This window comes from Buteo buteo, chromosome 1, assembly GCF_964188355.1.
Source record: "Buteo buteo chromosome 1, bButBut1.hap1.1, whole genome shotgun sequence".
Taxonomy (NCBI): Eukaryota; Metazoa; Chordata; class Aves; order Accipitriformes; family Accipitridae; genus Buteo; species Buteo buteo.
The window spans coordinates 80,436,799-80,460,404 of record NC_134171.1 but is presented as its reverse complement, the minus strand read 5'-3'; the positions used below and the strand labels follow the sequence as shown (position 1 = coordinate 80,460,404).

The window sequence follows — 23,606 nt, the reverse complement described above, 5'->3', positions numbered from 1 at the left end:
CGCGTTACGCTTCAGAATCGGTTTATCCGTAGCTCAGCGCTATCCTGTTCTGAGCTCGACCCCGCGCCCCCCGGTGGCCCCCAAGCGCGGCAGGCCGTCGCTGGGAGGGGGAACGCCGCCTCTCGGGCGCCGCCGGCACCCCGCCAGGCCGCCCCGCTGCTCGGGCCCCGGCCGCCGCTGCTCCGGCCCAGCAGTGCGGGGGGGGGGGGCGGCGGGCAGCCTCGCTCCCGGCCCGGCCTCGGCTGCCCGGCACCAAGATGGCCGCCGGCGCGTCGCGCGTCCGCCGCAGCCGCTCCATTGGAAGAGGGGAAGGAAGTGACGCACCGGCGGGAGCCCGGCGGAGCGGGGTGGCGGAGGCCGGCTGCGCGGCGATGAACAGCCGGCTGCAGGAGATCAGGGAGCGGCAGAAGCTCCGGCGGCAGCTCTTGGCGCAGCAGGTAGCGGGCGGAGGGAGGAGGGCGGTCGGGCCGTTCCCCGCCGGGCCGGGCCGGGCTGGGCTGGGCTTGGCTCGGCTCCGCCGGCGGGCGCTGGAGCGCGTGGGCCGCGCCCTTCCCCGGCGGGGAGGGGGGCTGGCGGGCGCGTGCCGCCTCAGGTGCGACGGTTGGGCTGACAGCGGCGCGGCCGGGGGCTGTGTGGCGGCCGGGGGCTGTGTGGCGGCCGCTGGTCGGTGACGCGAGGGAGCGGTCCGGGCGACCGGCTGGTGGGCAGAGGGAAGCGGCGAGCCGCCGGGGTGGGGGGAGCCCCTCGGTTCGGCCCCGCAGCCCCGGTGGGAGAGGGGGTCGCTGGCGGCGGGCGGGCAGGCAGGGGGAGGTGTGTCAGGTTCAGAGAGCGGCCCGTCGGCGGCCCGGTGGTTGGGGGGGGGATGTTTTAATCGGCGGTGACTGAGGCTTGAGTTCGCCTTGCCCGTTGTGCAGTTAGGAGCTGAAAACGCGGACAGCATTGGTGCCGTGCTGAACAGCAAAGATGACCAGCGGGAGATCGCGGAGACGAGAGAAACGTGTAGGTCAGTATCGGTGTGCAGTTTCTGTTAGAAATCAAGGGGATGCAGGCCTTTGAAATAGGATGAGATTGCTGTCCAAAGAGCCAAACAAAATCTTGCCGTTTATTTAAAAACGTACAACTCGGTGAATGGAAATGCTTTAGTTACTCAAATCTGAACTCTGAATAAAGTGAGTAGGGCTTAGTCATTCACTTCTAACAGCCGTTTGGAAAACAAGGCTAACTTTTTGCTTCCTATGTTAAAAAGCTACTGCGGAGCAGAACCGAGGTGTGAATTCAGAGTATGGCACCTGCATTGTCCTAGAGCCTTTATACTTTTACTAAGAGCAGTCACAAGGCAATTTAGTTTAAAAGTTCTTACGGAACAATAGACATATCTAGGATAGAGTAGCTACTGCTTATTAATTCTCACGTGTAACAGTAATTTTCTTGTGTGAGCAGGCTTAATTTTGTATATGCACTGCTTTTGTTAAAATAAGCTGTACCTTTCAGAACAGGAAAAAATGAGAAAGCGAGATACCTGTTTTCAGGAGTCCTGTCCTTAAGAAGTTTTGCTGGTGTCAAATACACTGAGAAAGGAATAACTTCTCATGTATAAAGTTTCAAAATAATTTCAAGCTTGTAACAGAAACATGTAGTCAAGGCAGATGATCAGAGATTTCTGAAATGCTCTCTCTGGAGAGAGAAACTTTTATATCAGGATTTTTTTTGGTTGTTTATAGGGCTGCTTATGATACTTCTGCACCAAATGCAAAACGCAAATACCCAGATGAGGGAGAAGCTGATGAGGAAGAGATTGAAGAATATAAGGTGAGAAAAAAGGGAAAAACTTACTTTTCTCTGGTGTTCATGTGTCTCTGAGGGACTTACAAAATACGTGTGTGTGTGTACAAATAAAAATAAATGCGATGTGTATAAATACTTTAAAATATACGTCCCTCAGTGGCATCTCCCTTGATGTCTTCCACTGCAGAGATCTAAGAGGGCATAGATGTGAAGTGGTTCTCTCCAGATATGGCTTAGGTGCATTGAAGTGTACATGCACCAGAACCCAATGTTTGGAGCCTTAATTTAGTGCTGCTCCTAGGAGGAGGTAGGCTTGGGTGATAGTGCCCACAGGGAGTGGCAGTGTGCCATGGCTGGCTGTCTTGTGTGGGAAGAAGTGGTAAAATATGTGTATGCTCGGGTACAAGCAAAAAAAAAAATTTGACTGGAATTTCTTTGTCAGAAGAAAAGCTTGTGTTTAGCAAGAAGCACAGGCCATTGGATGAGAATAAAGGGAGGCTGAGGGTATCTTCTAACCTGCCTGTTAAGTGCAAAAGAATGCAGTTCTGGGTGAATGGAAGAAATAAGGGATTCTAAGGGAATGGAAGTAAGAAGCTTGGTTTGGGGTATGCTTTAGGTATCGAAAATATCCAGGAAAAGTTCAGTTTAAAACAAAACGCTTCTGTGGTCACCGAAGAATGAGTGGTTGTCATACTCTCCTGCCCTTCATTTTTCAAATGCTCATCCAAGAACTATTTGACAGCTTTCTTGTTTTACATCCAATGTGATATTTTGGCTAAGATGAGGGGTAGAGAAAGGAGGTTAAACAAAGGCATGGTTATGATACAGCTGTCTTTCTGATTTGTGTTTGTGATCTTGTTGCAGCATATACACTCCCTCTCCCTTTTTAACTTGTCCTAATAACCTTGCTTCTGTGGTTAAGTAAAATCACGGTCAGTGCATTTATAAAATAATGCGGTGTCTGCTGTTTTCTTGGATGCCTAAAAATAGTAATTTTTTAAATATGAGGCCTTGGTACTGTTACATTTGTGTTCAGGTTTATAAATATTTCTGTAACAATGTCTATCTTCTATCTTACTAAAACAAAAAGTTAATGTATGACAGGACGTTTTTTGATGACTGACTCTGAAAGTCTATCTGTAAACAGACATTCTTTTTAACAGGCTGGGCGTTAGTCTGTACATGTTGTTTAGCAAACCAATTAAGTCACCATCTCAGAGAAGGGATTTACAGAGTACATGCACTATTTGTGGAGTGGGGTTTTTATGCTCACATTAGTGATCAGTTCATATCAGTTTATTTTGCTTCTTAACCAAGTATGTGGTTAAACAACTAACTTTTTTTTCTGTGAAACATACGTGGATAAGTCACTTCAGTTGGCAAAGCATATGAATCTTATCACTAACATTTTCTTCATTAGCTTGGAGAAGACTCACCCTGAGGTGGGCTGTAACCACTTGCAAGTGGTCAGACTCTTGCGATATTGTTGAAATTGAAGAATATTTTAATAACACTAGCTTGGGCCAGCTTCAGTCGAGCAGATGAATAGATTTAAGTAACTTGAAATACCCAGGTAGAACATCTATAGTGGAGTCATCAGCTGTTTTCTGCAGACATTTCTAATTCCCTATTGGCAAGGAGTTAAGAACTTAGTAAAATCCCATCTGTATTTATGTAACTTTTTCCTTAGTACTTTGAGCTAGTTTAAATTTAGTCTTGTAATACGAACTGATACAGAAATCTAGATCCTTATGGTATCAAGCCCTATTTAGATTGTGTTCAATACTCCTTAAACAAAAGTAGTAAGAGACTTAGCTATTAGTGTTGCAGACAAATATTGCATGTTTGTCAGCTTTGTTAGGAAAATTAGAGGCGAGTATTTCCTATGTAAAGTGACTCGTATGTCTCTAAAACCCTGACTTGCGGTGTTGGGTTCTACGTAATGATATTAGTTAATGCTCTGAAGTGGTTTGAAATTTTTGTGCCCTGACTTCAGATTTGGTAGAAATGAACGTGTCCTCAAACCTCAACTGCTCTAGCTGGACCCTGAGCATCTAGCTGTAATTGCTGGTGAAGATGGGTTACTGTGAAGATACAACATTGTTGTTACCACAATGCAGTGTGATGGCGCAAGGTCTGCAGGGGTAGAGTGTGTGGATGCGGGCATGAAACCTTTAAACAAATGTAGTTGGGTGTTTCAGAGGATTTCTGTCATGTTCTAGTCTTCCAAATGGAAAGTGAGGTGAGCCGATGGCTCCTAAATGCCTTGTGCTGATGTTTTGAGGGAAGGCTGAACAGCGACATTGACTTTTTTGTTATATGGGGGAAGTGTGAGAAGGGTTTTTGAGATGGAAGGTGAAGTATGTTAATCTGCTCAGCTATTTAGGAACTTCTGATGCAAAAAAAGGCAATGGTTTTTATTTTTTGTTTTTATGGGTTTGGTTTGGGGTTTTTTTGTAGAATAAGTGTACGTTCATAGTGATGGTTCTTAATAAACATCAGGCTGATAGGAAAATAAAGGGCAGCAAGGCTGCTTGTTAAGCTTCCCACTGGCAGCTTGACTTCTGTCTTGGAGCCTGACTCTGCATTGCAAACCATAGAGGTGGGAGATAGGGGAAGAGATGCATTATTGGCATGAATGAATAATGGGTATTTTAAGGTCAGAAAGTTGAAATGTGGTTCTAAAGAATTTCTACAATACTCTAATTTTTGTGGAACTGTAACAGTTGTACTAGGGTTAGTTGGGGTCTCTGGTCTGTATTTGGAAGTGACCGGTAAAGGGACTAGGCTATCTGCTGCCACTCCCAGGCTTTTCATAGCCTTCTGAGAGTTGTGATTGTTGCTCCACCTCTCCCCTTCCCCGGGTGAATTTACTCAATTGTTTGAACCTGTGTAAATGTCTGGTATCAACAGTGTTTTGTGGCAAAGAGTTCCGGAGTTTTAACTTTGTATGAAGTACAAAAATACCTGTGGTTCAAATTCACTGTCTGCCAGTCTAATTCGATAGAGCCCTGTTTTACTTTGTTGCTGCAAGCGGTGGCCTGCAAGCTTATAATGCTTCCATGCAGTTGTTCTGGAGGCTGGAAAAACCTTACTTGGTTGAATCAAGATAATTGCTTGATGTATCTCTAGTTATTTGAAAAAACTATATGCTTGAATATTGTGGGTAGTTCTTGTTTCCCTAACTCAGCACCAATATACCAGGTTTGGAAAACAAGGATGATTAATGTACAAGAACCTAGTATTTTGTATTAATTTCATTCTGTCTCTACTCTGACTGTGTGCTTTTCCCTTTGAAAGTTGGTGGTGTGGGCTTTTTGTTTGTGGCCACAAGACTTTTAATCACTTACGAAGGCATAAAGAGAACTGGGATGACTCAGAAGTAGGTATCTAACAGGTGCTTATCATCAGAAGATCATTTAGAGGATGATGGAAGAGGGGAAACAGGTGTGTAAGCTTATGATGGCATAAGCAGTTTTTAGTAAAACTCAAGCTTTCAGCTTTTTTTGCCTGATTAACACTTGCTGCTGCTTGTCTGCTGTTCATTCCTTTTCCTTGTAAACACTGTTGCTGTTTCTGATAGTAATCTTTTTTTGGTCTGGTTAAACAAACAAACAAAAGACTATATCTCAGTAAGTTCTTCACCTGAATAATGGGGAGAGGGAATCTGTGACCTGTTAATCACAGTAGGCATTTCAGAAGTTGGTTCAAAGCTCTGATTTGGAAAGAGCTTATTTTAAGATTTCAACAGCTAGAGGGATCAAAATAGGGAGAACACTTAATTTTTCATTCTGCATTCAGACAGCTTGTGTAGCATAGGGTAAATGCAGCAGTAATAATAGCCTCTTCTCTGCATCTTTTGACTTAAGTTGTATGTTGAGGGGGAGAAGTTGAGTTCTTTTCTGTGAGAAAGCTTGTTCTCCATCTCTCCTTTTATTTTGGTGTATTAAAATGTCTTTTTATTTTCTTAAATATTTTGGCCTTGAGACTGCTTTTCTCCTCACATGAAGCACTATATTAACTGATTAAGATTTCTGTTGTAATCAGTAATGTATAAAAGAGCATATGCATCCTACTAACATATGGTAGATGATATTTAGTAGTTCTTCAGTTTTACTTATATATACTGGATTGTTTCAGGATCAGTGGGAAAACAGAAAGTGACATGAAGAAGCGGGTTTTTTTTTGTTCCTGTTCTAAGTCAGATGTTCAGAGTATGTCAGTGTGACAGATCTCTGAATTCCAGAAATCTGACGAGTGAACAGTTGGCGACACACTAACTAGGGGAAAAAAATTGCAATACAATTCCTGTTTTCTGTAAATTTTGAGACTACAAAATGGGAATTTTAAAGTTACTTTTAAGGACAGTCCAGATGAAATACTGGCTTGTACCATGTGCTGTTTCTGCAAAGTGTGGACTTTAACAGATTTATATAGAGAAGATGGTTTCCTGCAAAGGTTGGAACATGAGAGATGATTGAATGGATATAAATGTTCAAAGGTTCTACTACAGAAGAACTTCAACAAAATAAATCGTTTGCTTTAGTCCAAGCAGTGAAATTTTGGGGGGACAAAAATTAAAAGTTTTACACCTTGTAAAGCACTGTCTACACTGTCAGGGCCTAGAAATGAAGGGTTTCTTATTTTATATTTCTTTCAGAGGCCTTTCCCAGTAACAGTCTCCTCATTAATGAGAGACAGACAGACCTTTTTTGGGAATAGGTAATTTTTTTTTCCCCTTCAAAGCTGGAGTTGGAACCATTCATGATCTGCTGTTTCAGGAGACTTCTGTTTGTAGACAGCCCACTTCTTTCCTTAAGAAGCAGAATCATAATGAGGAGAGAAATGGCATGGTCTTGCATATTTATAATACCTGCTTTATTTCCAAGGATGAAGTAGAGCTGCAGCAAGATGAAGAGAACCTGCCCTATGAAGAAGAGATTTACAAAGATTCCAGTACCTTTCTTAAGGTGAGCTGCTTTTGCAATTAGAAGTCTAGTCAAAGCTGGCATAGTTGTGTTAAACTTTTCTTCTGCAGTTGATGGCATTTGAAATACAGCTTTAAAGGCTGAAGTAATTGACTGGAATTCACAAGTGCAGAAGTTTCCTGTGAAAGATATGACTGTAACTAGTGTTTACATTGATATGACTAAAGATGTGTCTCAACTTAGAATGAGCTGTAGTAATGGTGGGCCTGATTTGAAGCTAAAACCACAATGACAGTCTTGACTAGCGTAGCTTATAAAGGCATGTTGAAAAGAAAAAAAAATTCTGTTACTTTCTCATTTATCAGACTGACACTTGTAGAGTGTGTGTGTGTGTGTGTGTATGTCCAGTTATCTCCCTGGTGGTCTCACTGAACTCCCTTTTATTCTCCAGGGTACTCAGAGCTTAAATCCACACAACGATTACTGCCAACACTTTGTGGATACGGGACACAGACCACAGAACTTCATCAGAGATGTTGGTATGGCATAGTCAGTAACTGTTTGAAGATAACTCATTTTATTTGCTAGCACTTTTTCTTTCCCTTTTTAATTCCGTACAGTTACTAGGAAATGTAGATACACATGTACTTCATAGTTTTGTCTCTCTCTGTTCATATCAATAAACAAATTTATATGAATTATTTTATTTTTAATCAGTTAGGAGGTGATTATTACTCTTCTTACTTTGGGTTATATTTGAAAGTATTTAATGAGGAGGATTTTTTTCAAAATTAAGCTCTTTTTGTTCCAGCAAGTAGATGAGTCTAGCGAACAGATCTTGAAACCTTTGGAAGTTTGAATAACTGACTTACAGTTCAGCTGTTTCCTGGACTGGATTGCCTCCAAGAATGCGTGTAGCATGTAAAGTATGGAAAATACTTTTATTTAAGTCAATAAGCAATATGGATAGTATTTACCAGCTAAATTATGTAACTGCTGACAACTCATTAGAAGGCCCAACATATTATTGAGTTTAGAGAATGTTATTTTTTAAGTTTACGTTCATCCAGCCATCGCTGACCTCGTTATTGAAATCTTGCTTTATTAGACCTGAGTTTAATCTAAAACTAAGGTACGGTTTGGTCCCGTTTCCCAGAATGGGGCCTGCAGTTTTCTGCAACAGTTCTCTGTATTTTATCAAGTTTAAGATTGTCAGGGCAAGTGTGGTGTGTCTATAGATGTCAGTCCAAAGAGGTTCTGTTTGTCTGTTGAGGCAGTTAGTTTGTTCTCTGTGTTTTTCGAATGCTTCTGTGAAACGTACCTGGATGCTTAGTATGAAAAATGGGCTGTTTTGACTCAGTTGCATCTTTATCCAAAAAGCATTTGGGCTTCACAGTTATGTACTTGAGGTAGTTATACACTGTTCTTTGAAATGAGTCTGAAGAAATAGCAGCCCGTGTTATTTACTCTGACTTCTCTGCTGCATAAAGAATTGTGAGGGGACAGGACAAATTGTTATATGAGCAGTTAGTCTAGACCCCTTATTACACATGAGGTATGTCAAGTTGCATATTGGTTAGCATACATTTTCTACATGATGATCAAAACTCTGCTTAGGTGCTACTGTGTAACTGGACAAAAAGCTGTGGGGAAGTAGTGGTTCCAGAACACCCAGTTAGAGCTTTTTGATGTTGCTGTTGGAAGAGAGGGAGAGACCTGTGGGTTTTGTTTCGTTTTCTTTGTTGGTTGTGGGGTTTTTGTTGTTTGTGGTTGGTTTTTTGTTTTTGTTTTGGTTTTTTTTTTATACCTGAAGTCATCTTGATTGAAAATTCATTTACACCTATTGCTTAGCTGCTGATAACTGGCTTTCATTTCTGCTGGTCAGGAGTATTTGGCTTGCACCAGCTGGAAGCAACATGGCAGTGGAAATCAGAACAACGCAGTGGTGTTTGAGATGTAATGTATTTAAGGAAAAGAATGAAAACAACTTTTGGGAATTTTATGCACATGTAATAAGAGATAATAAGGTTGGATACTAAGAACTTCGCTTTTACCAGTGTGATGCTAGGGTTGGGAGTTCAGAAGTTTGAATTAAAATAAGGAGAGGGATGAAGGGTTGTGGGGTTTGTGGGTTTGGGTGGATTTTTGTGTCCCTCTGGATTAGGACCTTTTAAAGTTGTAAATTTAAATTTACATGAAGCTTTGTAAATAACTCCTACTAAAGTTAAACTGATGCCGCTTGGGAGGCTGGAGTGGTACATTATTGGTTTGTGCTGAGCCTGCTGCTAGCAATAACAAAAACATACTATCTCTACTTATTTTTTGAAGGGGGAATGTAATATACTGAAAAGTTTGCTTGGTTTTTTTCTTTTTCCAAAAGTTTGCTGCAGAAAACCTAATTAGGGTTCTCCCTCTTGCATCCTGTACATATGAAAGGTTTGAAAATTAACATCATAAAGCTAAGTCTAGGAACCCAATAAATACATATACATGTATTCAAATCTTCATGACTGACACCAGAGTACCAAATCTCAATATAAGGGTTGCCTAAGGGAACCAGCCGCACCCCAGTTGCTGCCTTTAGAAGTAGTCTTCAAAAGTTAAATAAGAGTGTTCTGTAAATTAATGTTAATTAGATCTTAATAAAATTTATGGGTGGGGGGATAACAAAATAACTTTCTCTTATCATTCTGGCACTTTTAGTTTAAATGAAAGATTGTTTCCTTCTGATAAAAGGAGTTGTGAACTCATGATCGCTGTAGTGCTCTAGAGAAGATTAGAGCATAGAGACTACGTTCAGTAACAGCCATAATTAACTGGGTGAAGGCAGGAGGCTTTTGTGAAGAACTGAACAAAAAACTGCTTTGAAGGGTTTGGTTTGTTCTAACAAAAATTAAAATGAGGCTAAGTATTAACATTTGGACCTATTTAGAATGCTGGACAATGCTTAATTCATACAGATTTACTCTCTAAGTAGTTGTTAACTTCATGTTTTCTTCTTCTTAGGCTTAGCAGATAGGTTTGAAGAATATCCAAAACTTAGAGAGCTCATCAGGTTGAAGGATGAGCTGATATCTAAATCTAACACTCCTCCCATGTAAGTGTTCTTGTGGAAAATGCCTTTCTTCTCCAGACCTGTTTGAAATTAGCTGTCTGCTTTGCAAATCTCTTATCTCTAGCACCTGCTCAGAATTTACATTTTCTGTTTCTGTTTGTATATACAAATTAATCAATTGAGACTTCAGAAGAATAAAATCAGTTTGGTTTTGTTAGTTTAATCTAGTTGTTTAATATCGTATATAAACTAGATTTTCTTTCCAGTATGTGATTATTTATAGTATCTAATGCTTTGGTTTTTAAGACCAAACTGTCAACTGATTGAGCTGCAGGCTTTAAGTTGGGAACTAAAAGAACATTGTATGATTGTGAATCTCATGATATCATGCAGTTTACAGTAACAAGAAAAGGTTTAAAAATTTGGCCTCTTAATATAACTTTAGTTGGTTTTGTAACAGCTTTTTTTTTTTGTAAAATGTTCAGCTATTATCTTAGTATCCATTAATCAGATGTTACTTCATAGTTTCTTGTTACTTCAAGACCAAAAAAAGTTTAGGCTGGCTGGAAGTGATTTGTCCTATCAACTTTGGGTTACCTCTGAGTTTTTGCTGAATGTTAGACACAGTATAAGCATGCAGCATGTTACTGCCAGGAATTTGAACCTATCTGAATGTGAGCCTAATGCTTTTAATATACTCTAGTCCTAATCTGTACTGAGTAAAATAGTGTTATTTCATGATAGTCACATGACAAACTCTGAAATAGTTGTCTGAACAATTGAGATACAAAGTGCAAAACTCAACTTGCTATTTTTGAATTTAGATGTGTTTTGGCATTCTTAGCCTTAAAGCACAAAAGGAGGAAAAATAGTAATCAAATGCTGCCTTCTGATAACACCAAATACACTTACGGAATAATAATCTCTTCCAGACACTTTCTTAGGAAGGGGGATGTGGTGGTCTGCTAATCAGCTATTTTAAGGTTAAAGGTATTGAGAGGAGGGCAGTGTAATTTTTTTGATAGGTATATAGCAGTGAGTGGTGGGCAGGTGTGGAGGCCAGTCGTAAGAGTGCATTTGAGTGTGTATTTAATAAAATCAATGTGTGGGAGAATTACGCTTTTGTTATAGGGATAGAGAAATACATTTCTACTCTATGAAAAGTAACTACATTTCTAGTATTCAGAATCTTCTGAATATAACATATAATAAATAGCAATTTTAAAAAATTGCAACTTTCCCAAAGTGAAGCAAAACAGAAGTCTGTTACCCAGGCAGCGAGTGTTTGCTTCTTAAATGTTGATGTTTTCTCCTATATAGTCCATGGATGTACAGAAAGTTCAGTGATTCTGTACTAGGTATTGTTGTACAGTCTGTGTGGGCATGTTTCCTGCTTGCTAAATTAGAATCCTAAAAACTGTTTATTGAGAGAGAGACTACTTTTAAAAAAAGCTAATGCAACAGCATCCAGCCTAGGTTAAGTGAGCATGGGTTATGCATCTCCTCTGGATTTAGTGCTTTTAAGCTATATGAACTACACAGAAGACCCTGCTCTTAACTGGCTACACAGAAGTGCTGTGTGGAGTGTAATTTTCAAACCACTGTTATAACTTGTCCAAACTATCATCTTTTGTTTAAACAGGTACTTACAAGCGGACTTGGAAGCTTTTGATATTAGGGAACTGAAGTCCAAATTTGATGTGATTCTCCTGGAACCACCACTGGAAGAATACTACCGAGAGACTGGCATTACTGCTAATGAAAAATGCTGGACCTGGGATGATGTAAGTATTTTTCTTGCTGTGAAAAGGATTTTGTACACGTATTTAAGAAAGTAGTGTGAGGATTTAATTTGGTATCAAAATATTTGAGATGTGTTTTAAGGAAAAATAGGATTATTTTTTTTAAAGAAAAGTCTAGATTCTTCTAAACCAAAGTTTTATATTGTATGCATGCCTACACTCTTTGTGTTAAAAGAGACCTTTTTTTTTGAGGAGTTTAATGAATTAAATATACCTTTTGTTCTCCCTGAGCCTGGTTGAAAACTGAAAACCAGTAATAGCGGGTTTTCTCCCTACCCTCAAACTGATTCCATCAGTTTTCTTTTCTGTTTGGTTTTTGCTGTTGTAATTCAGAATATGCATTGTAAATACTCCCTTGTTTCTTGAGATTCTGGAAGAGAGTTTTGAGATATGCTTTTCAATATGCTGGTCTTCAAGTCAAAAGAGTAGATCAAAGTGCTTCACTGACATACCTCCTTTCTCCAAGGTATTGATTGGGTAGGAAATTTTAACAATCAAACCAATTGTAATCCTGAGAAGCCTAACAAAATAGATGAACCTTACTTGTGGAATTTTTTCTTGTATGTATGTGTTCCCTTACTGTTTAGTCACATCAAAGGTTTTGTTTTTTTGAAGCCATGTTGATTTCTGACCCCTTTTTGGGAACAAGGAGGGATCTTAATGTGCAAGATGTGATCTTTTTTGAGATGGCTGTTGGTGCTCTTGTTTTATTGTGCTCTAGTAAACATTTAGAGAATTGCTTAAGAGAAAAGATTTTAAACTTCATTCTGTAGTAATGCATGTGGATGCTTGTAAAGAAGGAAATGCTCAAGATGTATTGATAAGTAACTCCATTCTGTATCTTTCCATTCAATAAAGTCAGCTCTCCAAAAGTAAGGTGAGGGCTGGAGGCTGTGAAGTGCTGGATGTTGTCAAGTGTAACAATTGATGACACAAAGCCTGCTGCCCAGTTTCCCTGTCCTTCAAGATTGAACTGGAGAATTCTTTCACTTGAGTGTTAAATAAAAAACTTGTAATGCTAGTGTCAAATAGTGCTAAATTGGCTCTACTCTATGTACCTACGTGTTACTCATTTAAAAAAGAAAACAACAAAAAAAACCACAAACAAAAAAAAAAACCCAAAACCCAAACAACCCCACCCTCACAACAAAACAGACAATCTGCAGTAGAGAGGAATAGCTGATTAAAAAAATGTTTGCATAACAATGTCAGGAATTCTTAGGTTCAGGCATATCAGTGAGAACATGCAACTAATAAATACCTATTATTTAGAGACGGTATTTGAAAGGTATGCAGGACTATGCATTAGCAGCGAATTTGTCATAGTATAAGTGAATTGGTAGATTGAAGCAGTTGTTGCTGAGATTTTCTTATCTGTGTTCTATGTGGTTTGGGGGAAGGGGATGATGGTGTTACTTCAAACTAGATTTAGTTTGTCTGTAGGCCGAAGCCTGCACATGCATAACTTCAGAAGTGGATCAGTCAAATGAAAGATCATGAGTACAAAATAAAATTCGATCCACCTTTAAGGAATGAATTTGAAAACAAAGGCGTTCATGCCTGTGATAAGAGACTAGGTAACTGCATGATAAGGAATAGGTAGCTTCTGTGTTAGCCATTGTGTTACATCAGGCAAAAATGGTGCCTGGCAGTGTTGCCTGGGGAAAAAACATTCCATCCTAATGGAAAAACTCAACGTGTTGGAGGCAGGAGTCATCTTAGTTGGAGTTATATCCTCTTAGAATGGCTTCTACTGCATGATTTTTTTTTTCTTCACAGTGGCATTGAATGAAGCTTGATTTGATGTGTTAGCAAGTTACAGATGAATCTTTTCAACTCGTAATGAGTAACAGATGCTTTGCATCTGAAGTTATTTCATCCTGAATGTTACTCATTTGTGACTGTTGAACCACTGTCCTGATAAATTATTGCTGCTTTTTTCCTGAAAGTGAAAATGGAGAGAATGCCTTTCCTATATAGTAAGAGGAATTAAGCTGTTGTTTGTTTTGTTGTTGTTATTTTCTTAATAATGTGTCTTCACAAGCTTCACATAAGTAACTTCAGGGCTGAAAAGAAACGGAGCGCTTTTGCTCTGTTGTTAAATTTTTTTTGCTACCAATGGAATGATAAAATGAAACAGAGGTTTGGGGGGGGGGAATCATGTGGGTTGTATTAGTCTTTTAAGTCTAGAATTTTCTATACAGATAGAATTTCTGTTAAAAAGAATAATTAAGCTGGTAATCAGCTATGTTGAAAATACGCACTTGGGTACTGATAAAGTAACTTCTACAATATACTTTGTGGAAAACAATTTTAAGAAGATGGCCATGAATGGTATATAGACTAATATCTTAATAAAAGTGCTTCCTGATGTTTCTGGGATAATGCTTCAACACTTGTTAAGTATTCTTCCTGATATCATCGGCGTTTTAATATTTAATTCAGAAACACTTTTATTACTATTATTATTATTAGATCATGAAACTGGAAATTGAAGAAATTGCAGCCCCAAGGTCATTTGTGTTTCTGTGGTGTGGTTCAGGCGAGGGTCTGGATCTTGGCCGAGTGGTAAGATGATGTTTTAATTTAATTTATCAGGGACGGGCTTAAGAGTTTATTTTTATCATTGGCTTTTTATGTGTAGAATTCTCAACTGTAACTGCTGAGAGATGTTTTGTTACTGTGGTAGAGGATATGTAATTTTAAGTGGATTAAATGAATTTAAGTTTAGATACTGTTATTTTCCAGATGAGTTGCTGTGACTGTGTGAGGAAGTATAACTCTACAGGGTCTAGAAAGCTGTACTGCTGTCTTGGTTTTGATGTATGCATGTTGCCATAGCAGAAGTTTGAGTGCATTTACAACTTTTTTTTTTTAACAGAAGTCTTAATAGTTTTCTGCCAGAAATATTCATGCTAGTAGAAAGGTGCTACTGTTTCATAAAGTAAGATAAAACTGTGTGCAGAGCACTGCGTATTTTCAGAAAACACCTAGAGTTTAAGTATGTTTACTCTTAGGGAGCTCTCTGAAGTTTTACTTCCCTATAAGACCTGGGAGTTTCAGATCAATCTTTCTGTATGCCAGGGTAGCACTGCTTGTGTTGGGGATGGTGGAATAAGAATTTCCAGTCAGCTCTTGCTGTGCTGAAACATTCTTTGCTTAGTTTGAGCAGTGCTTTCTGTTAGAACAATATGGCATTTGTTAAAGGACAACATGTGGTTACTAATCTGTTTGCTTTATCTGCTTTTCACTCTGAGGTTGGTTAAAGTACCTATTTCGGATAGTTTTTGGTCATAGGCATACTCATAGCAGCTGGATAGTTCTTGAATACAGCAATAGGCAAATGAACTTAAGTCCTTAACGTCCAATTTCCTCCCTTTCCAAGACTACACTTAACAGGAGTTAAGGATTAAAAAGTCATGTCAGGTTTTGGGGTTTTTTTTTTTTGTGTTTTGGTGGGTTTTTTGTTGTTTGGGTTTTGTTGGGTTTTTTGTTTTTGTTTGGGGGGGCAGGTTTAACAAATACAGGAAAAACCACAAAATGGTACCGAAGGCTTTTTGCTGTTTATCTTCCTGTTTATAGAATTTTACATTGATGTGAAAAACAACCAGAGTGTAGGTAGTAGTGGAGACAGGGCCAAGGCAGCTGATAACTATGTTGCTCAGCCTGATTTTGATTAAATTTAAGTGTCACTAGGTAAAAATGAATGCAGAGTTCCGTAGGGGATCTGTGCAGTGGTTAGATATTTAAAAAAAAAAAAATTATGCATAGACAAGTCGATGTGCATGTAAGCTTTTTTTGGGGTGGGGGGAGGCAGCTTGACAAAACACAGTACAGTCATGCCACTAAACTGTTCCATTCACCTGTGAGAAATTTCTCTTCCAGCTATGCTTTAAGAAAAGTCCAGTACCTCTATAAGTGTTCAGTTTAGGTTACTTAAGTTTTTGTTGTAGTGTGAACTGTTTTATCTGTCTGTAATATTTAGTGTCTACGCAAATGGGGTTACAGAAGATGTGAGGACATTTGTTGGATTAAAACGAATAAGAACAATCCTGGAAAGACCAAGACTCTAGACCCTAAGGCTGTTTTCCAAAGAACTAAGGTAAAGGTTTGGCTCAGTTTCTCCTCTGTTCCCATCCTGTCTCTTCGTGCTCGTGAAATACCTGGTGCTCCACTGCAGTTGGTGACTCTTTCAGGAAAGCGGACATGAGGACTTCAGAGTTCTGCTCTCCAAAGTACATTATATGGAAATAAACATATTCATAGGATGAATGATGAACTTCTGTCCCCTTCTTGACTTTAGTCAGTGTGAGGCATAGAAGTTTTATCTACATTTAACACTGCTTGGTAAATTTCTATTATAGTCCTCTAAATATGATAGTCATTTGAGCCTTGTTGAAATGCAGAGAGCTGAGGAGGGTTCATACATTGATAGAACAAGAATGAAATGGAAACTAAATAGAAAATGTCACTGTACATCACAATGTTTTCTACTTCTGGGTTGTTTCGGTTATAGGTGAATGGTAAATAAGCAGTTAGTCTATTAGCAATACCTTTTGTGTAAAACGCAAGCTCCTTTCCAGATTAGAGGAGAAAACTTGCTGACAGAGGAACACCTTTTGAATGGAACTAAACTTAGCAGTAGAATTTGACTAAATTTAATGTCAAAAGATGTCTTTAAAACTGTAGATTATAAATGGATGTAGTCACAAAAAAACCCCACGAACCTCTGCAAGACTGGCTAATGGTTCTAAATACACACGTGCAGGTATGTGCCCAGAGCTTGAGCCAGATAGGACTGCTAGGGACCATAGCTCAGTCAGCATCTTCTGACTTCCTGAGGACAACTGTAATGCACAAGTGACAGAATTGGTCAGCTTGGTTTAAATTAAACAGTTTCTTAGGGATGTGTTGTTGAGGACGTGTATTGAAGAAGGTACAGGGAAAAAGTGTTCTGATTTAAGAGACTCAAATGTGTGTTGTTCAAAAACTTAGAAAATATAGATAGGATTCATAAAGAATTGTTTCGGGTATATGTGGGTGTAACTGTGGCAGTTCTACTGAATACAGAGAGTTGGCTGACAATTTAATAATTCATAGTGTCATTAAATTCAGGACTCATTCCACATTCATTAATCATTTGTCAGTATTAAACATCCTCAACTCTGTCTCAGATTTGCCATTTTTTAGTAGTATAAACTCCCCTTTAAGATATCTGGAATCTTTCTCTGACTTGCATTTACATTAATCTGAAGTTTGTTTGAAAGTCTGTTGTATTAGTTATAAGTATTTGTAAGTATAAATATTGTATGTTTATTGCATATAGTATTGCAAATGTATGCAGGTTGCTCATGAAGGAGAGGTTAGAACTAAACAGAAGGTTTGGGGGGGGACTTTATGTCTTTGTTTAACAGAGGAGAGTAGTTTCTGGTATTAGAGAATTTCTGTTTATTGAGCAAAGGTTGGGCTGAGGTCACTCTTTATAATAAACATTGAAAATTGAGCTAGCTTATTCTGACTAAACAAATGGTCTGTTGTGCAAGATGTATTTGCCAATGATTACAACAGTAAATGCTGTCCTATGATGTTTAGTTTAGGCATCTCTCTAGATGGATGCTTTCTGCTGTGCCACCTGTTATAGAATCCAAGGTACTAACAAATGACATTCCACGTGTTACAAAAAGAAAATGTTTTGGATAGTTTTTCTAAAGACTAGATTTACAAGGCTTTGCTTAATGGGTAATTTGCTCAGCAGTGTTCTGCCTTTTTATTTAGCTAAATTTAAGGTCCGAAAATCCTGTAGCTTGGGTGCAGTTGACCAACTGCATAGATTGATAGGTCACCTATTCTGCCTTCCATATTTATTCACTAACTCTTAAAACCCTTGCCAAAAATCTGGAAATTATTACATACTCTTGTCTGCAACGTTTTTTAGAGCTATCTGGCAGCGCTTAGTGAATCATTGCTTTATGGTGCTGGGGAAAGTCGCTCATCTGAGTTTAATATTCCCAGAAGCAGAACTCTCAAATGAATATGTAGAACCCTCTTTTCATCCTGTACCAATTATGGTGATTCCTCATTCATAGATTCTACATACTAGTCACTTAAATTGATCTACAATGTTTTAGAGGAAAGGAAAGCAATGCATATGACGGTTAAAGAACATTTTTAATGCTGATGAAGTTGATTGAGAGCGCATTGACATTTGGTAGTGGGTTTACTTTTTTCATGCAGTGATATCTCCTAGAAAGGAATCTGAGGGTGAAGGCTACTTTTGTAACAGAGGTACAATATGAAAAAATACATCTTATTTTCACTGAATGGCTGTTTTATGACTGAGGACTTTGAAAATTATTTGTATGAATAAAGTTAGGATCAGAATGCTGATACAAGTGTTAATCATAGTTAACAACTATTCCCTTACTCTTGCCATCACCTTGTACTCTCTTTCCTTGTGGTGATTTCTCAGCCTTTCCAACTTGAAGCTCTAACTTTGCTGTAATTGAAGAAGTCCAAATACTTATCTCAGCCTCTATTTGAGTTTTACCACTTCATAGTGTAGTTCATCAAGCCAGATAGCTTGAACTACTCTCTGCTTTGTTTTGAAAAGGCTCTTTTGGTAGCTCCAGCTTGTTCTGTTCTTCTAGTTCATGCTTCAGTCTTTTATCTGTATAAGAGTAGGATCTACTCTGCCCAGAATTTCCTTTTCTCTCTATTGTGCTCAGACATCTGTGCTGTAGCTGCGTGTGCGGCATGTGACAGGTACTCTTCTGTGTTCTGTGTGCATAGGAGCACTGCCTCATGGGCATTAAAGGAACTGTGCGCCGCAGTACAGATGGTGACTTCATCCATGCTAATGTTGATATTGACCTAATCATCACAGAAGAGCCTGAAATTGGCAACATAGAAAAACCTGTAGAGATTTTTCACATCATTGAGCATTTCTGTCTTGGACGACGACGTCTTCATCTTTTTGGAAGGGACAGTACGATTCGACCAGGTAACTGTTACGTTTATTTTTGTCAAATAGTTAAATTTTTATTTACTTTAGTAACCCTCTTCCATTATCTGTGGCCACCTGATGGGTTCTGATGGAAGCTGAGACAATAATGGGTGATCCTAGTGCATGATTCTTCTGCCAGGACTTGCACCAGCTGAATCACTGTGTATTAATGCATAACCCCATTTCTTCCACCACGGGATTATGGTACCATGGAAAGCCAGATGAACTTTCTTGGTGACTTCTCCACAGTGGAAATCTAGTCAGGAGTGAGAAAATCTACTGGATGGAGAAATTTCCCAGGTTTCCTACCCTCCTGTTCAGATAACTAACGAGCCTAATTAATGTTCAGCAACAGAGGGATTATGGCATCCCTTGACAGTTCTCCTAACGCTTTGACAGTAGCAAAGTGACTTCTGCTCTAGTTAATGTTCTGTCTCTCAAATAGCAGAAGATTTTGGTAGAACTAAAGATCTCACGTGCGTATCTTTTTAGCAAGAATGGCTATCTTAGGGTGAATCCTCAGCCTGTGTTGCAGGAGCATCATAGAGAACCCTACTGAGTGATATTACAGTTAGGTTATAATTTCTGTTACTGTTATGTTTGGGAGCAAGATCAAGTCACAAATCCAGTTTAACACTGCTTACTGGTAAGTTTTGTTTTATAAATACTCATTTTTAGAAGTAAATATTGCTCAGATGGTAAGACCTTTATGCTTTTGTTTTCTCCATGTTATCTCTAATTGAAAAATGCTGAAATTATTCTGTATTCTGCTGGGATACTGAAATGTGTAATTTCTATCTTCTTAAGTTCCCATTCTGAATGTTTCCTTTCTATTAAACTTTTATTTTTGGACTTAATAGTGAAGTAAACTCCACACTAGCTCTAGGAATTGAAATGTCTTTATCACGTGCAAGACAGAGTAGCAGAATTATCTGCTTGCAAAATTTGTATCAGTGTCCTAAAGGGGCTTCCAGACATATGTCATAGCTTAGACAGTAGATCTCAAGTTGATAAATGTTTGGTTTATGTGAAGATCTGTCAGTCACAAAACAGTGCTGGCTGGAAAGCTATGACAACTATCAATCTTTTCAGAAGGAAGTTTTTTGTTAACCAATATTTTCGCCTCTTCATGTGTTTAATTCATCAGTGAGTATAACAAAATTCAGTTGAGAATTTTTTTTCCCCATGTGCCATGTGTTTATACTCTAGGCTGATTTTAAATGCCTATGGGCTTAGTGCTGGTCCTGTTGCCAATATTTGAAGACCCAGTGTCTTACACTGGATGGTGCATCTGGCATGGTAAAAAATGCATAGAAATATATGGATCACATTGAAGGTAACTGCATTTTATTTATTTTGATGGTCAGGCCTCTCAATTTATCATGAATGAGTGATGAAGGACTTTTAGTGCAGGAGAATACAGACTGGAAGAATAAAATCTATTTTTACACCTTTTTGGACTTGTGTATCTGTTGTCAGTGACATTTCTGCCCTAAAGCCTATTGTCTTTCAGCTGCCAATGGATGCTTGAACTGGCAGACTTTATACCTTATGTTATGGGTAGCGTAGTCATACTTCCCCTACTGATGGGTACTGTGAGGGTTGGTCTCCGAACAATTCATGGTAACAGCATGCCCTTTTCAGAAGGGCGGGCAGGGAGTGGGGCAAGTGCTATAGCTGCACTTGCTTTAGGTTTGTTTAGCAGTTTTGTGTAAAACATTTTTCCTCTACATAGAGATTAATAGTTTGGATGGCAGAGGAGAAGTGGATACAAGTCCATCCATGGCCTGGTTTGCTGCCTGTGAATGCTAATACTATGTATCAGTATACAAGCTGCAAGCAATAAGTTACCTAAATAAATTTCAAGATGGTGTTTCTCTCTTGCTCATATGACTAGGGAGTAGTGATTATTGGCCATTCCTATTCTGTGACTGGCCTTTGGCTTGAATTTTAATGATGATGTTAGTCTTAATTCTGTTGGCTACTGGTGGGTGTGTGTGTGGAAGGGGGCTGTCTTGTTTTGTAGAAAGACATTGTTCAGGTATCACTTCAGTGCTGTTGTAGGTGAATTCTTATACGTTAATGTCCCACAGGGACATGTTAGTCTGATTCAACTTTTGTTGTGGTGGTTACCCTGGAATTGCATTGCATACTTTAAATGCTATCCTCATCACAGATCCTCACAGTGCTCTCTGAAGTATGAAAACCTAACCCCTCTCTCTCTCTTTTTTTTTTTTTTCTTCCCCAAATAGGCAGGAAGCAGGAGTAGAGAGAACAGTGTTAAAAGAACTGATCTTGGGGTTTTGTTTATTATTTTTTATTCTTATAAGCATGTTGTTGAGATCACTGAACTACATTTTTCTTCATTAATATGCGATACAACTGAAAATTAAATTCCCACTGACATTTTTAAGCAGTCTGAGCCCCATTTTAGGTCCGAACACTACTTTAGCTCAAAATATGAAGAAATAGGAATGTGCTTGTTTTAAACGTCTGCCTGCCTTGATTCACTTGGTGAAGCTGAAGTGCCCACTGAATGTTTGTGCATAAACAGGTTAATTTGACTCTTTAACCTCTTATATCATGTAGGCTTCAACAGAATTGTTACTGTGTTTTCAGATATGTGCTTGCAGCATGCTGGAGCATCTTGGCTGTGCTGTCACAACTGGTTTCTGGAGACAAAATTACCTAATTCAAGTTTAAATGCCTTTTAAAAAGGGGAGAAGGAGGAGGAGGATGACGTTATTTTTAAACTAGACGAATTTACTGATCTGGTTTAGTCTGGTCCCAGACTGGAAAACATTGGGCTTGAAAACATTGTTGTGGTATAATAACAAGTAGGAAGGAGGGGGAAGGGGTCTTGTGAAACCACAGGGTGAATGTTCCCATAACCATGTATAATTTAAAAAAAAAAAAAAAAAAAAAAAAAGCCCTTGGGAATACCAAACTAAAATTTTAACTTTTCAACAACTCTGGATTTTCTAGAGGCAACCTTCTCATTCCATTGAATACAGGTGACGCGTCGATAAGTGTCTGTCCCTATCACTTAACTGTTCATTTACTAGCAAGAAGACAACAATGGCCTTGAAGCATGATGGTTTTTCTTGCTTTTGTTGACTCTGGTTTTGTTCCCTAGGTTGGCTGACTGTAGGACCTACCCTCACAAACAGCAATTTCAATGCAGAGACGTATTCTTCGTACTTCACAGCTCCAAATTCCCACCTGACTGGCTGTACCGAAGAGATTGAGAGACTTCGGCCCAAGTCACCTCCGCCCAAGTCTAAGTCTGACCGGGGTGGTGGTGCTCCAAGGGGAGGAGGAAGAGGAGGGACTTCAGCAGGCCGAGGAGAAAGGGGCCGAGAGAGGAACAGAACTAACTTTCGGGGTGAGAGGGGTGGCTTCAGAGGGGGACGTGGAGGTACCCATAGAGGAGGCTTCCCCACCCGCTGATGACTGTTAGGTAATTGCTTCTTCCCCCCATCCTATGCCTCATCTCTGAATCTTTTTCTTAGTCCTGTTTTTGCTGAAGTGAATTATTCTGGGGACTCGAGCTAGATGACTTTTAAAACTGGTTTTGGTGCAAGCAGTTACAGATAGTCTGCCTTCCGGTGACTGGCCCGGCACATCCGCTCACCTGGCAGGCCGGGTCCTGCACCTGACAGCGCTAAACTCAGCCTCCCAACAGCTTCTATTTGTCAAAGCAGAGCACACCATCTCTTCAAACCACGGATGGGATTGAAGTGAAGACACTCGCTCTTCCCTTATGAAACTTGCAAATTTGGGGCTCCATTAACTCTCTTCTTCTCCAAAACATGGATTCCTCTTCCTTCTCTGGAGGTGCAGGTTTGGACTGACTTGGATTAATACGGCGGAGTGGGCATGAAATGCAGTTCTGAATTGCATGGCCATAGCAGACTTACTCTCTTATTCGTGGAAGAAAAAGTGCTGTGTCTATACTGACACCTATTTTAACTTCTTTGAAACCAAGGAGCAAATTGAATAAATAGAATTCTATTTTTTCTTATTTGGTTAAAATTTCCCAAATTATTCCTGGGAGTAGGGAACAAGTTTATCTTTTGTGGTGTATATGCACTGACTTTTCATGTCTGAGGTGGGGAGAGTGGTAATTCTGTGCAGTTGTCTTGTGCTTCATGGAAAGCAGGAAGTTGTGTGTTTATGTGCAGTCCAGAATGTCTGCAGAGGTCTGTATTGCTGCTCGAGTAGGGATTTTCACCCAGCGTCTGTCCATAATAGCCTTGTTCTTTGGTAGGGAAAACCAGTTTTATTGCAGAGCAATTGCAGTGTAAGTAGTAGAGAGACCTTGTTGGAGGTCGTATTGGAAATGCGAGGTGATGTTGTAAGAAAGAGCGAGTGCTTCCTGAAAATAATCACCTGGGTAATGAGGGCGCAGTAATCGAACCGAGTGTTTCGCTTTGCCTGTGGATGTTACGTGTGTTGGAAGTAGACTGTTGGTGATCAGCTCCGGAGTACTGTGTGAAATGAAAGCAGTTCACTTTGGTGTATGTACAATATTTGTTTTTTAGCAAAACCACAACTCTGAGCTTCTTGGCCAATACTTGGTAGACTGAACAAACCTGGCTGTTGAAGTCTCAAAATCTTAGGTGTTGGAAAATTGGCTTTTAGGTCTCAATGTTTCTCTATTGAAGCCTAGCTTTTATATAACTGTCCTGTAAAGTAGTGGATTATTAAACTTGTTTATCAAAGCTAATGTTGAAATATTTTTCTTAATATTTTGTGGGTTTGTTCTTGAGGTTTTGGAATTGATAAGTTTTACTGTGGTTTCCTCCCTATTGTTGTGAAAGAGAAGGTAGTAACTTGTCTTTTGGTGCCCGAAACCTTCGCGTGCAAATTTTTAGGGTCTGGTCAACTTCACGGCCTTGGTACTGTGCTTTCTAAGGGACTGCTGAAATGCAGGTGAAACTCACCTATTGCTCACATTTTGTTTCTTCCTGTCTTATGTTGGCATGTCTCAAGAGTGAGTGACTGGTTTTGGGGGGACACAATGGATGGAT

At 39.5% G+C, this 23,606-nt stretch overlaps 1 protein-coding gene across 2 annotated transcripts; it reads left to right on the top strand.

Annotated features, from left to right (window-relative positions):
- Nucleotides 1–23,297, top strand: METTL14 (methyltransferase 14, N6-adenosine-methyltransferase non-catalytic subunit). Of its 2 annotated transcripts, XM_075037532.1 has the most exons (11): nt 2–437; nt 915–1,003; nt 1,722–1,809; nt 6,675–6,755; nt 7,165–7,252; nt 9,720–9,810; nt 11,411–11,552; nt 14,046–14,138; nt 15,556–15,672; nt 18,360–18,570; nt 21,710–23,297. In XM_075037532.1, the coding sequence occupies exons 1-11, from the start codon at nt 258–260 to the stop codon at nt 22,021–22,023; spliced, it is 1,494 nt and encodes a 497-aa protein (XP_074893633.1). In that variant the 5' UTR covers nt 2–257; the 3' UTR covers nt 22,024–23,297. The 2 variants fall into 2 exon arrangements, with proteins under 2 accessions (XP_074893641.1, XP_074893633.1); XM_075037540.1 differs by lacking the exon at nt 14,046–14,138 and having other exon boundaries at nt 1–437.
- The last annotated feature ends 309 nt before the right edge of the window (nt 23,298–23,606 follow it).

Coding starts and splice junctions, on each gene's coding strand:
- METTL14 (XM_075037532.1), top strand. CDS start 258: ATGGCCGCCGGCGCGTCGCGCGTCCGCCGCAGCCGCTCCATTGGAAGA. Junction 7,253..9,719: donor GAACTTCATCAGAGATGTTG/GTATGGCATAGT, acceptor TCTTCTTCTTAG/GCTTAGCAGATAGGTTTGAA. Junction 11,553..14,045: donor AATGCTGGACCTGGGATGAT/GTAAGTATTTTT, acceptor TATTATTATTAG/ATCATGAAACTGGAAATTGA.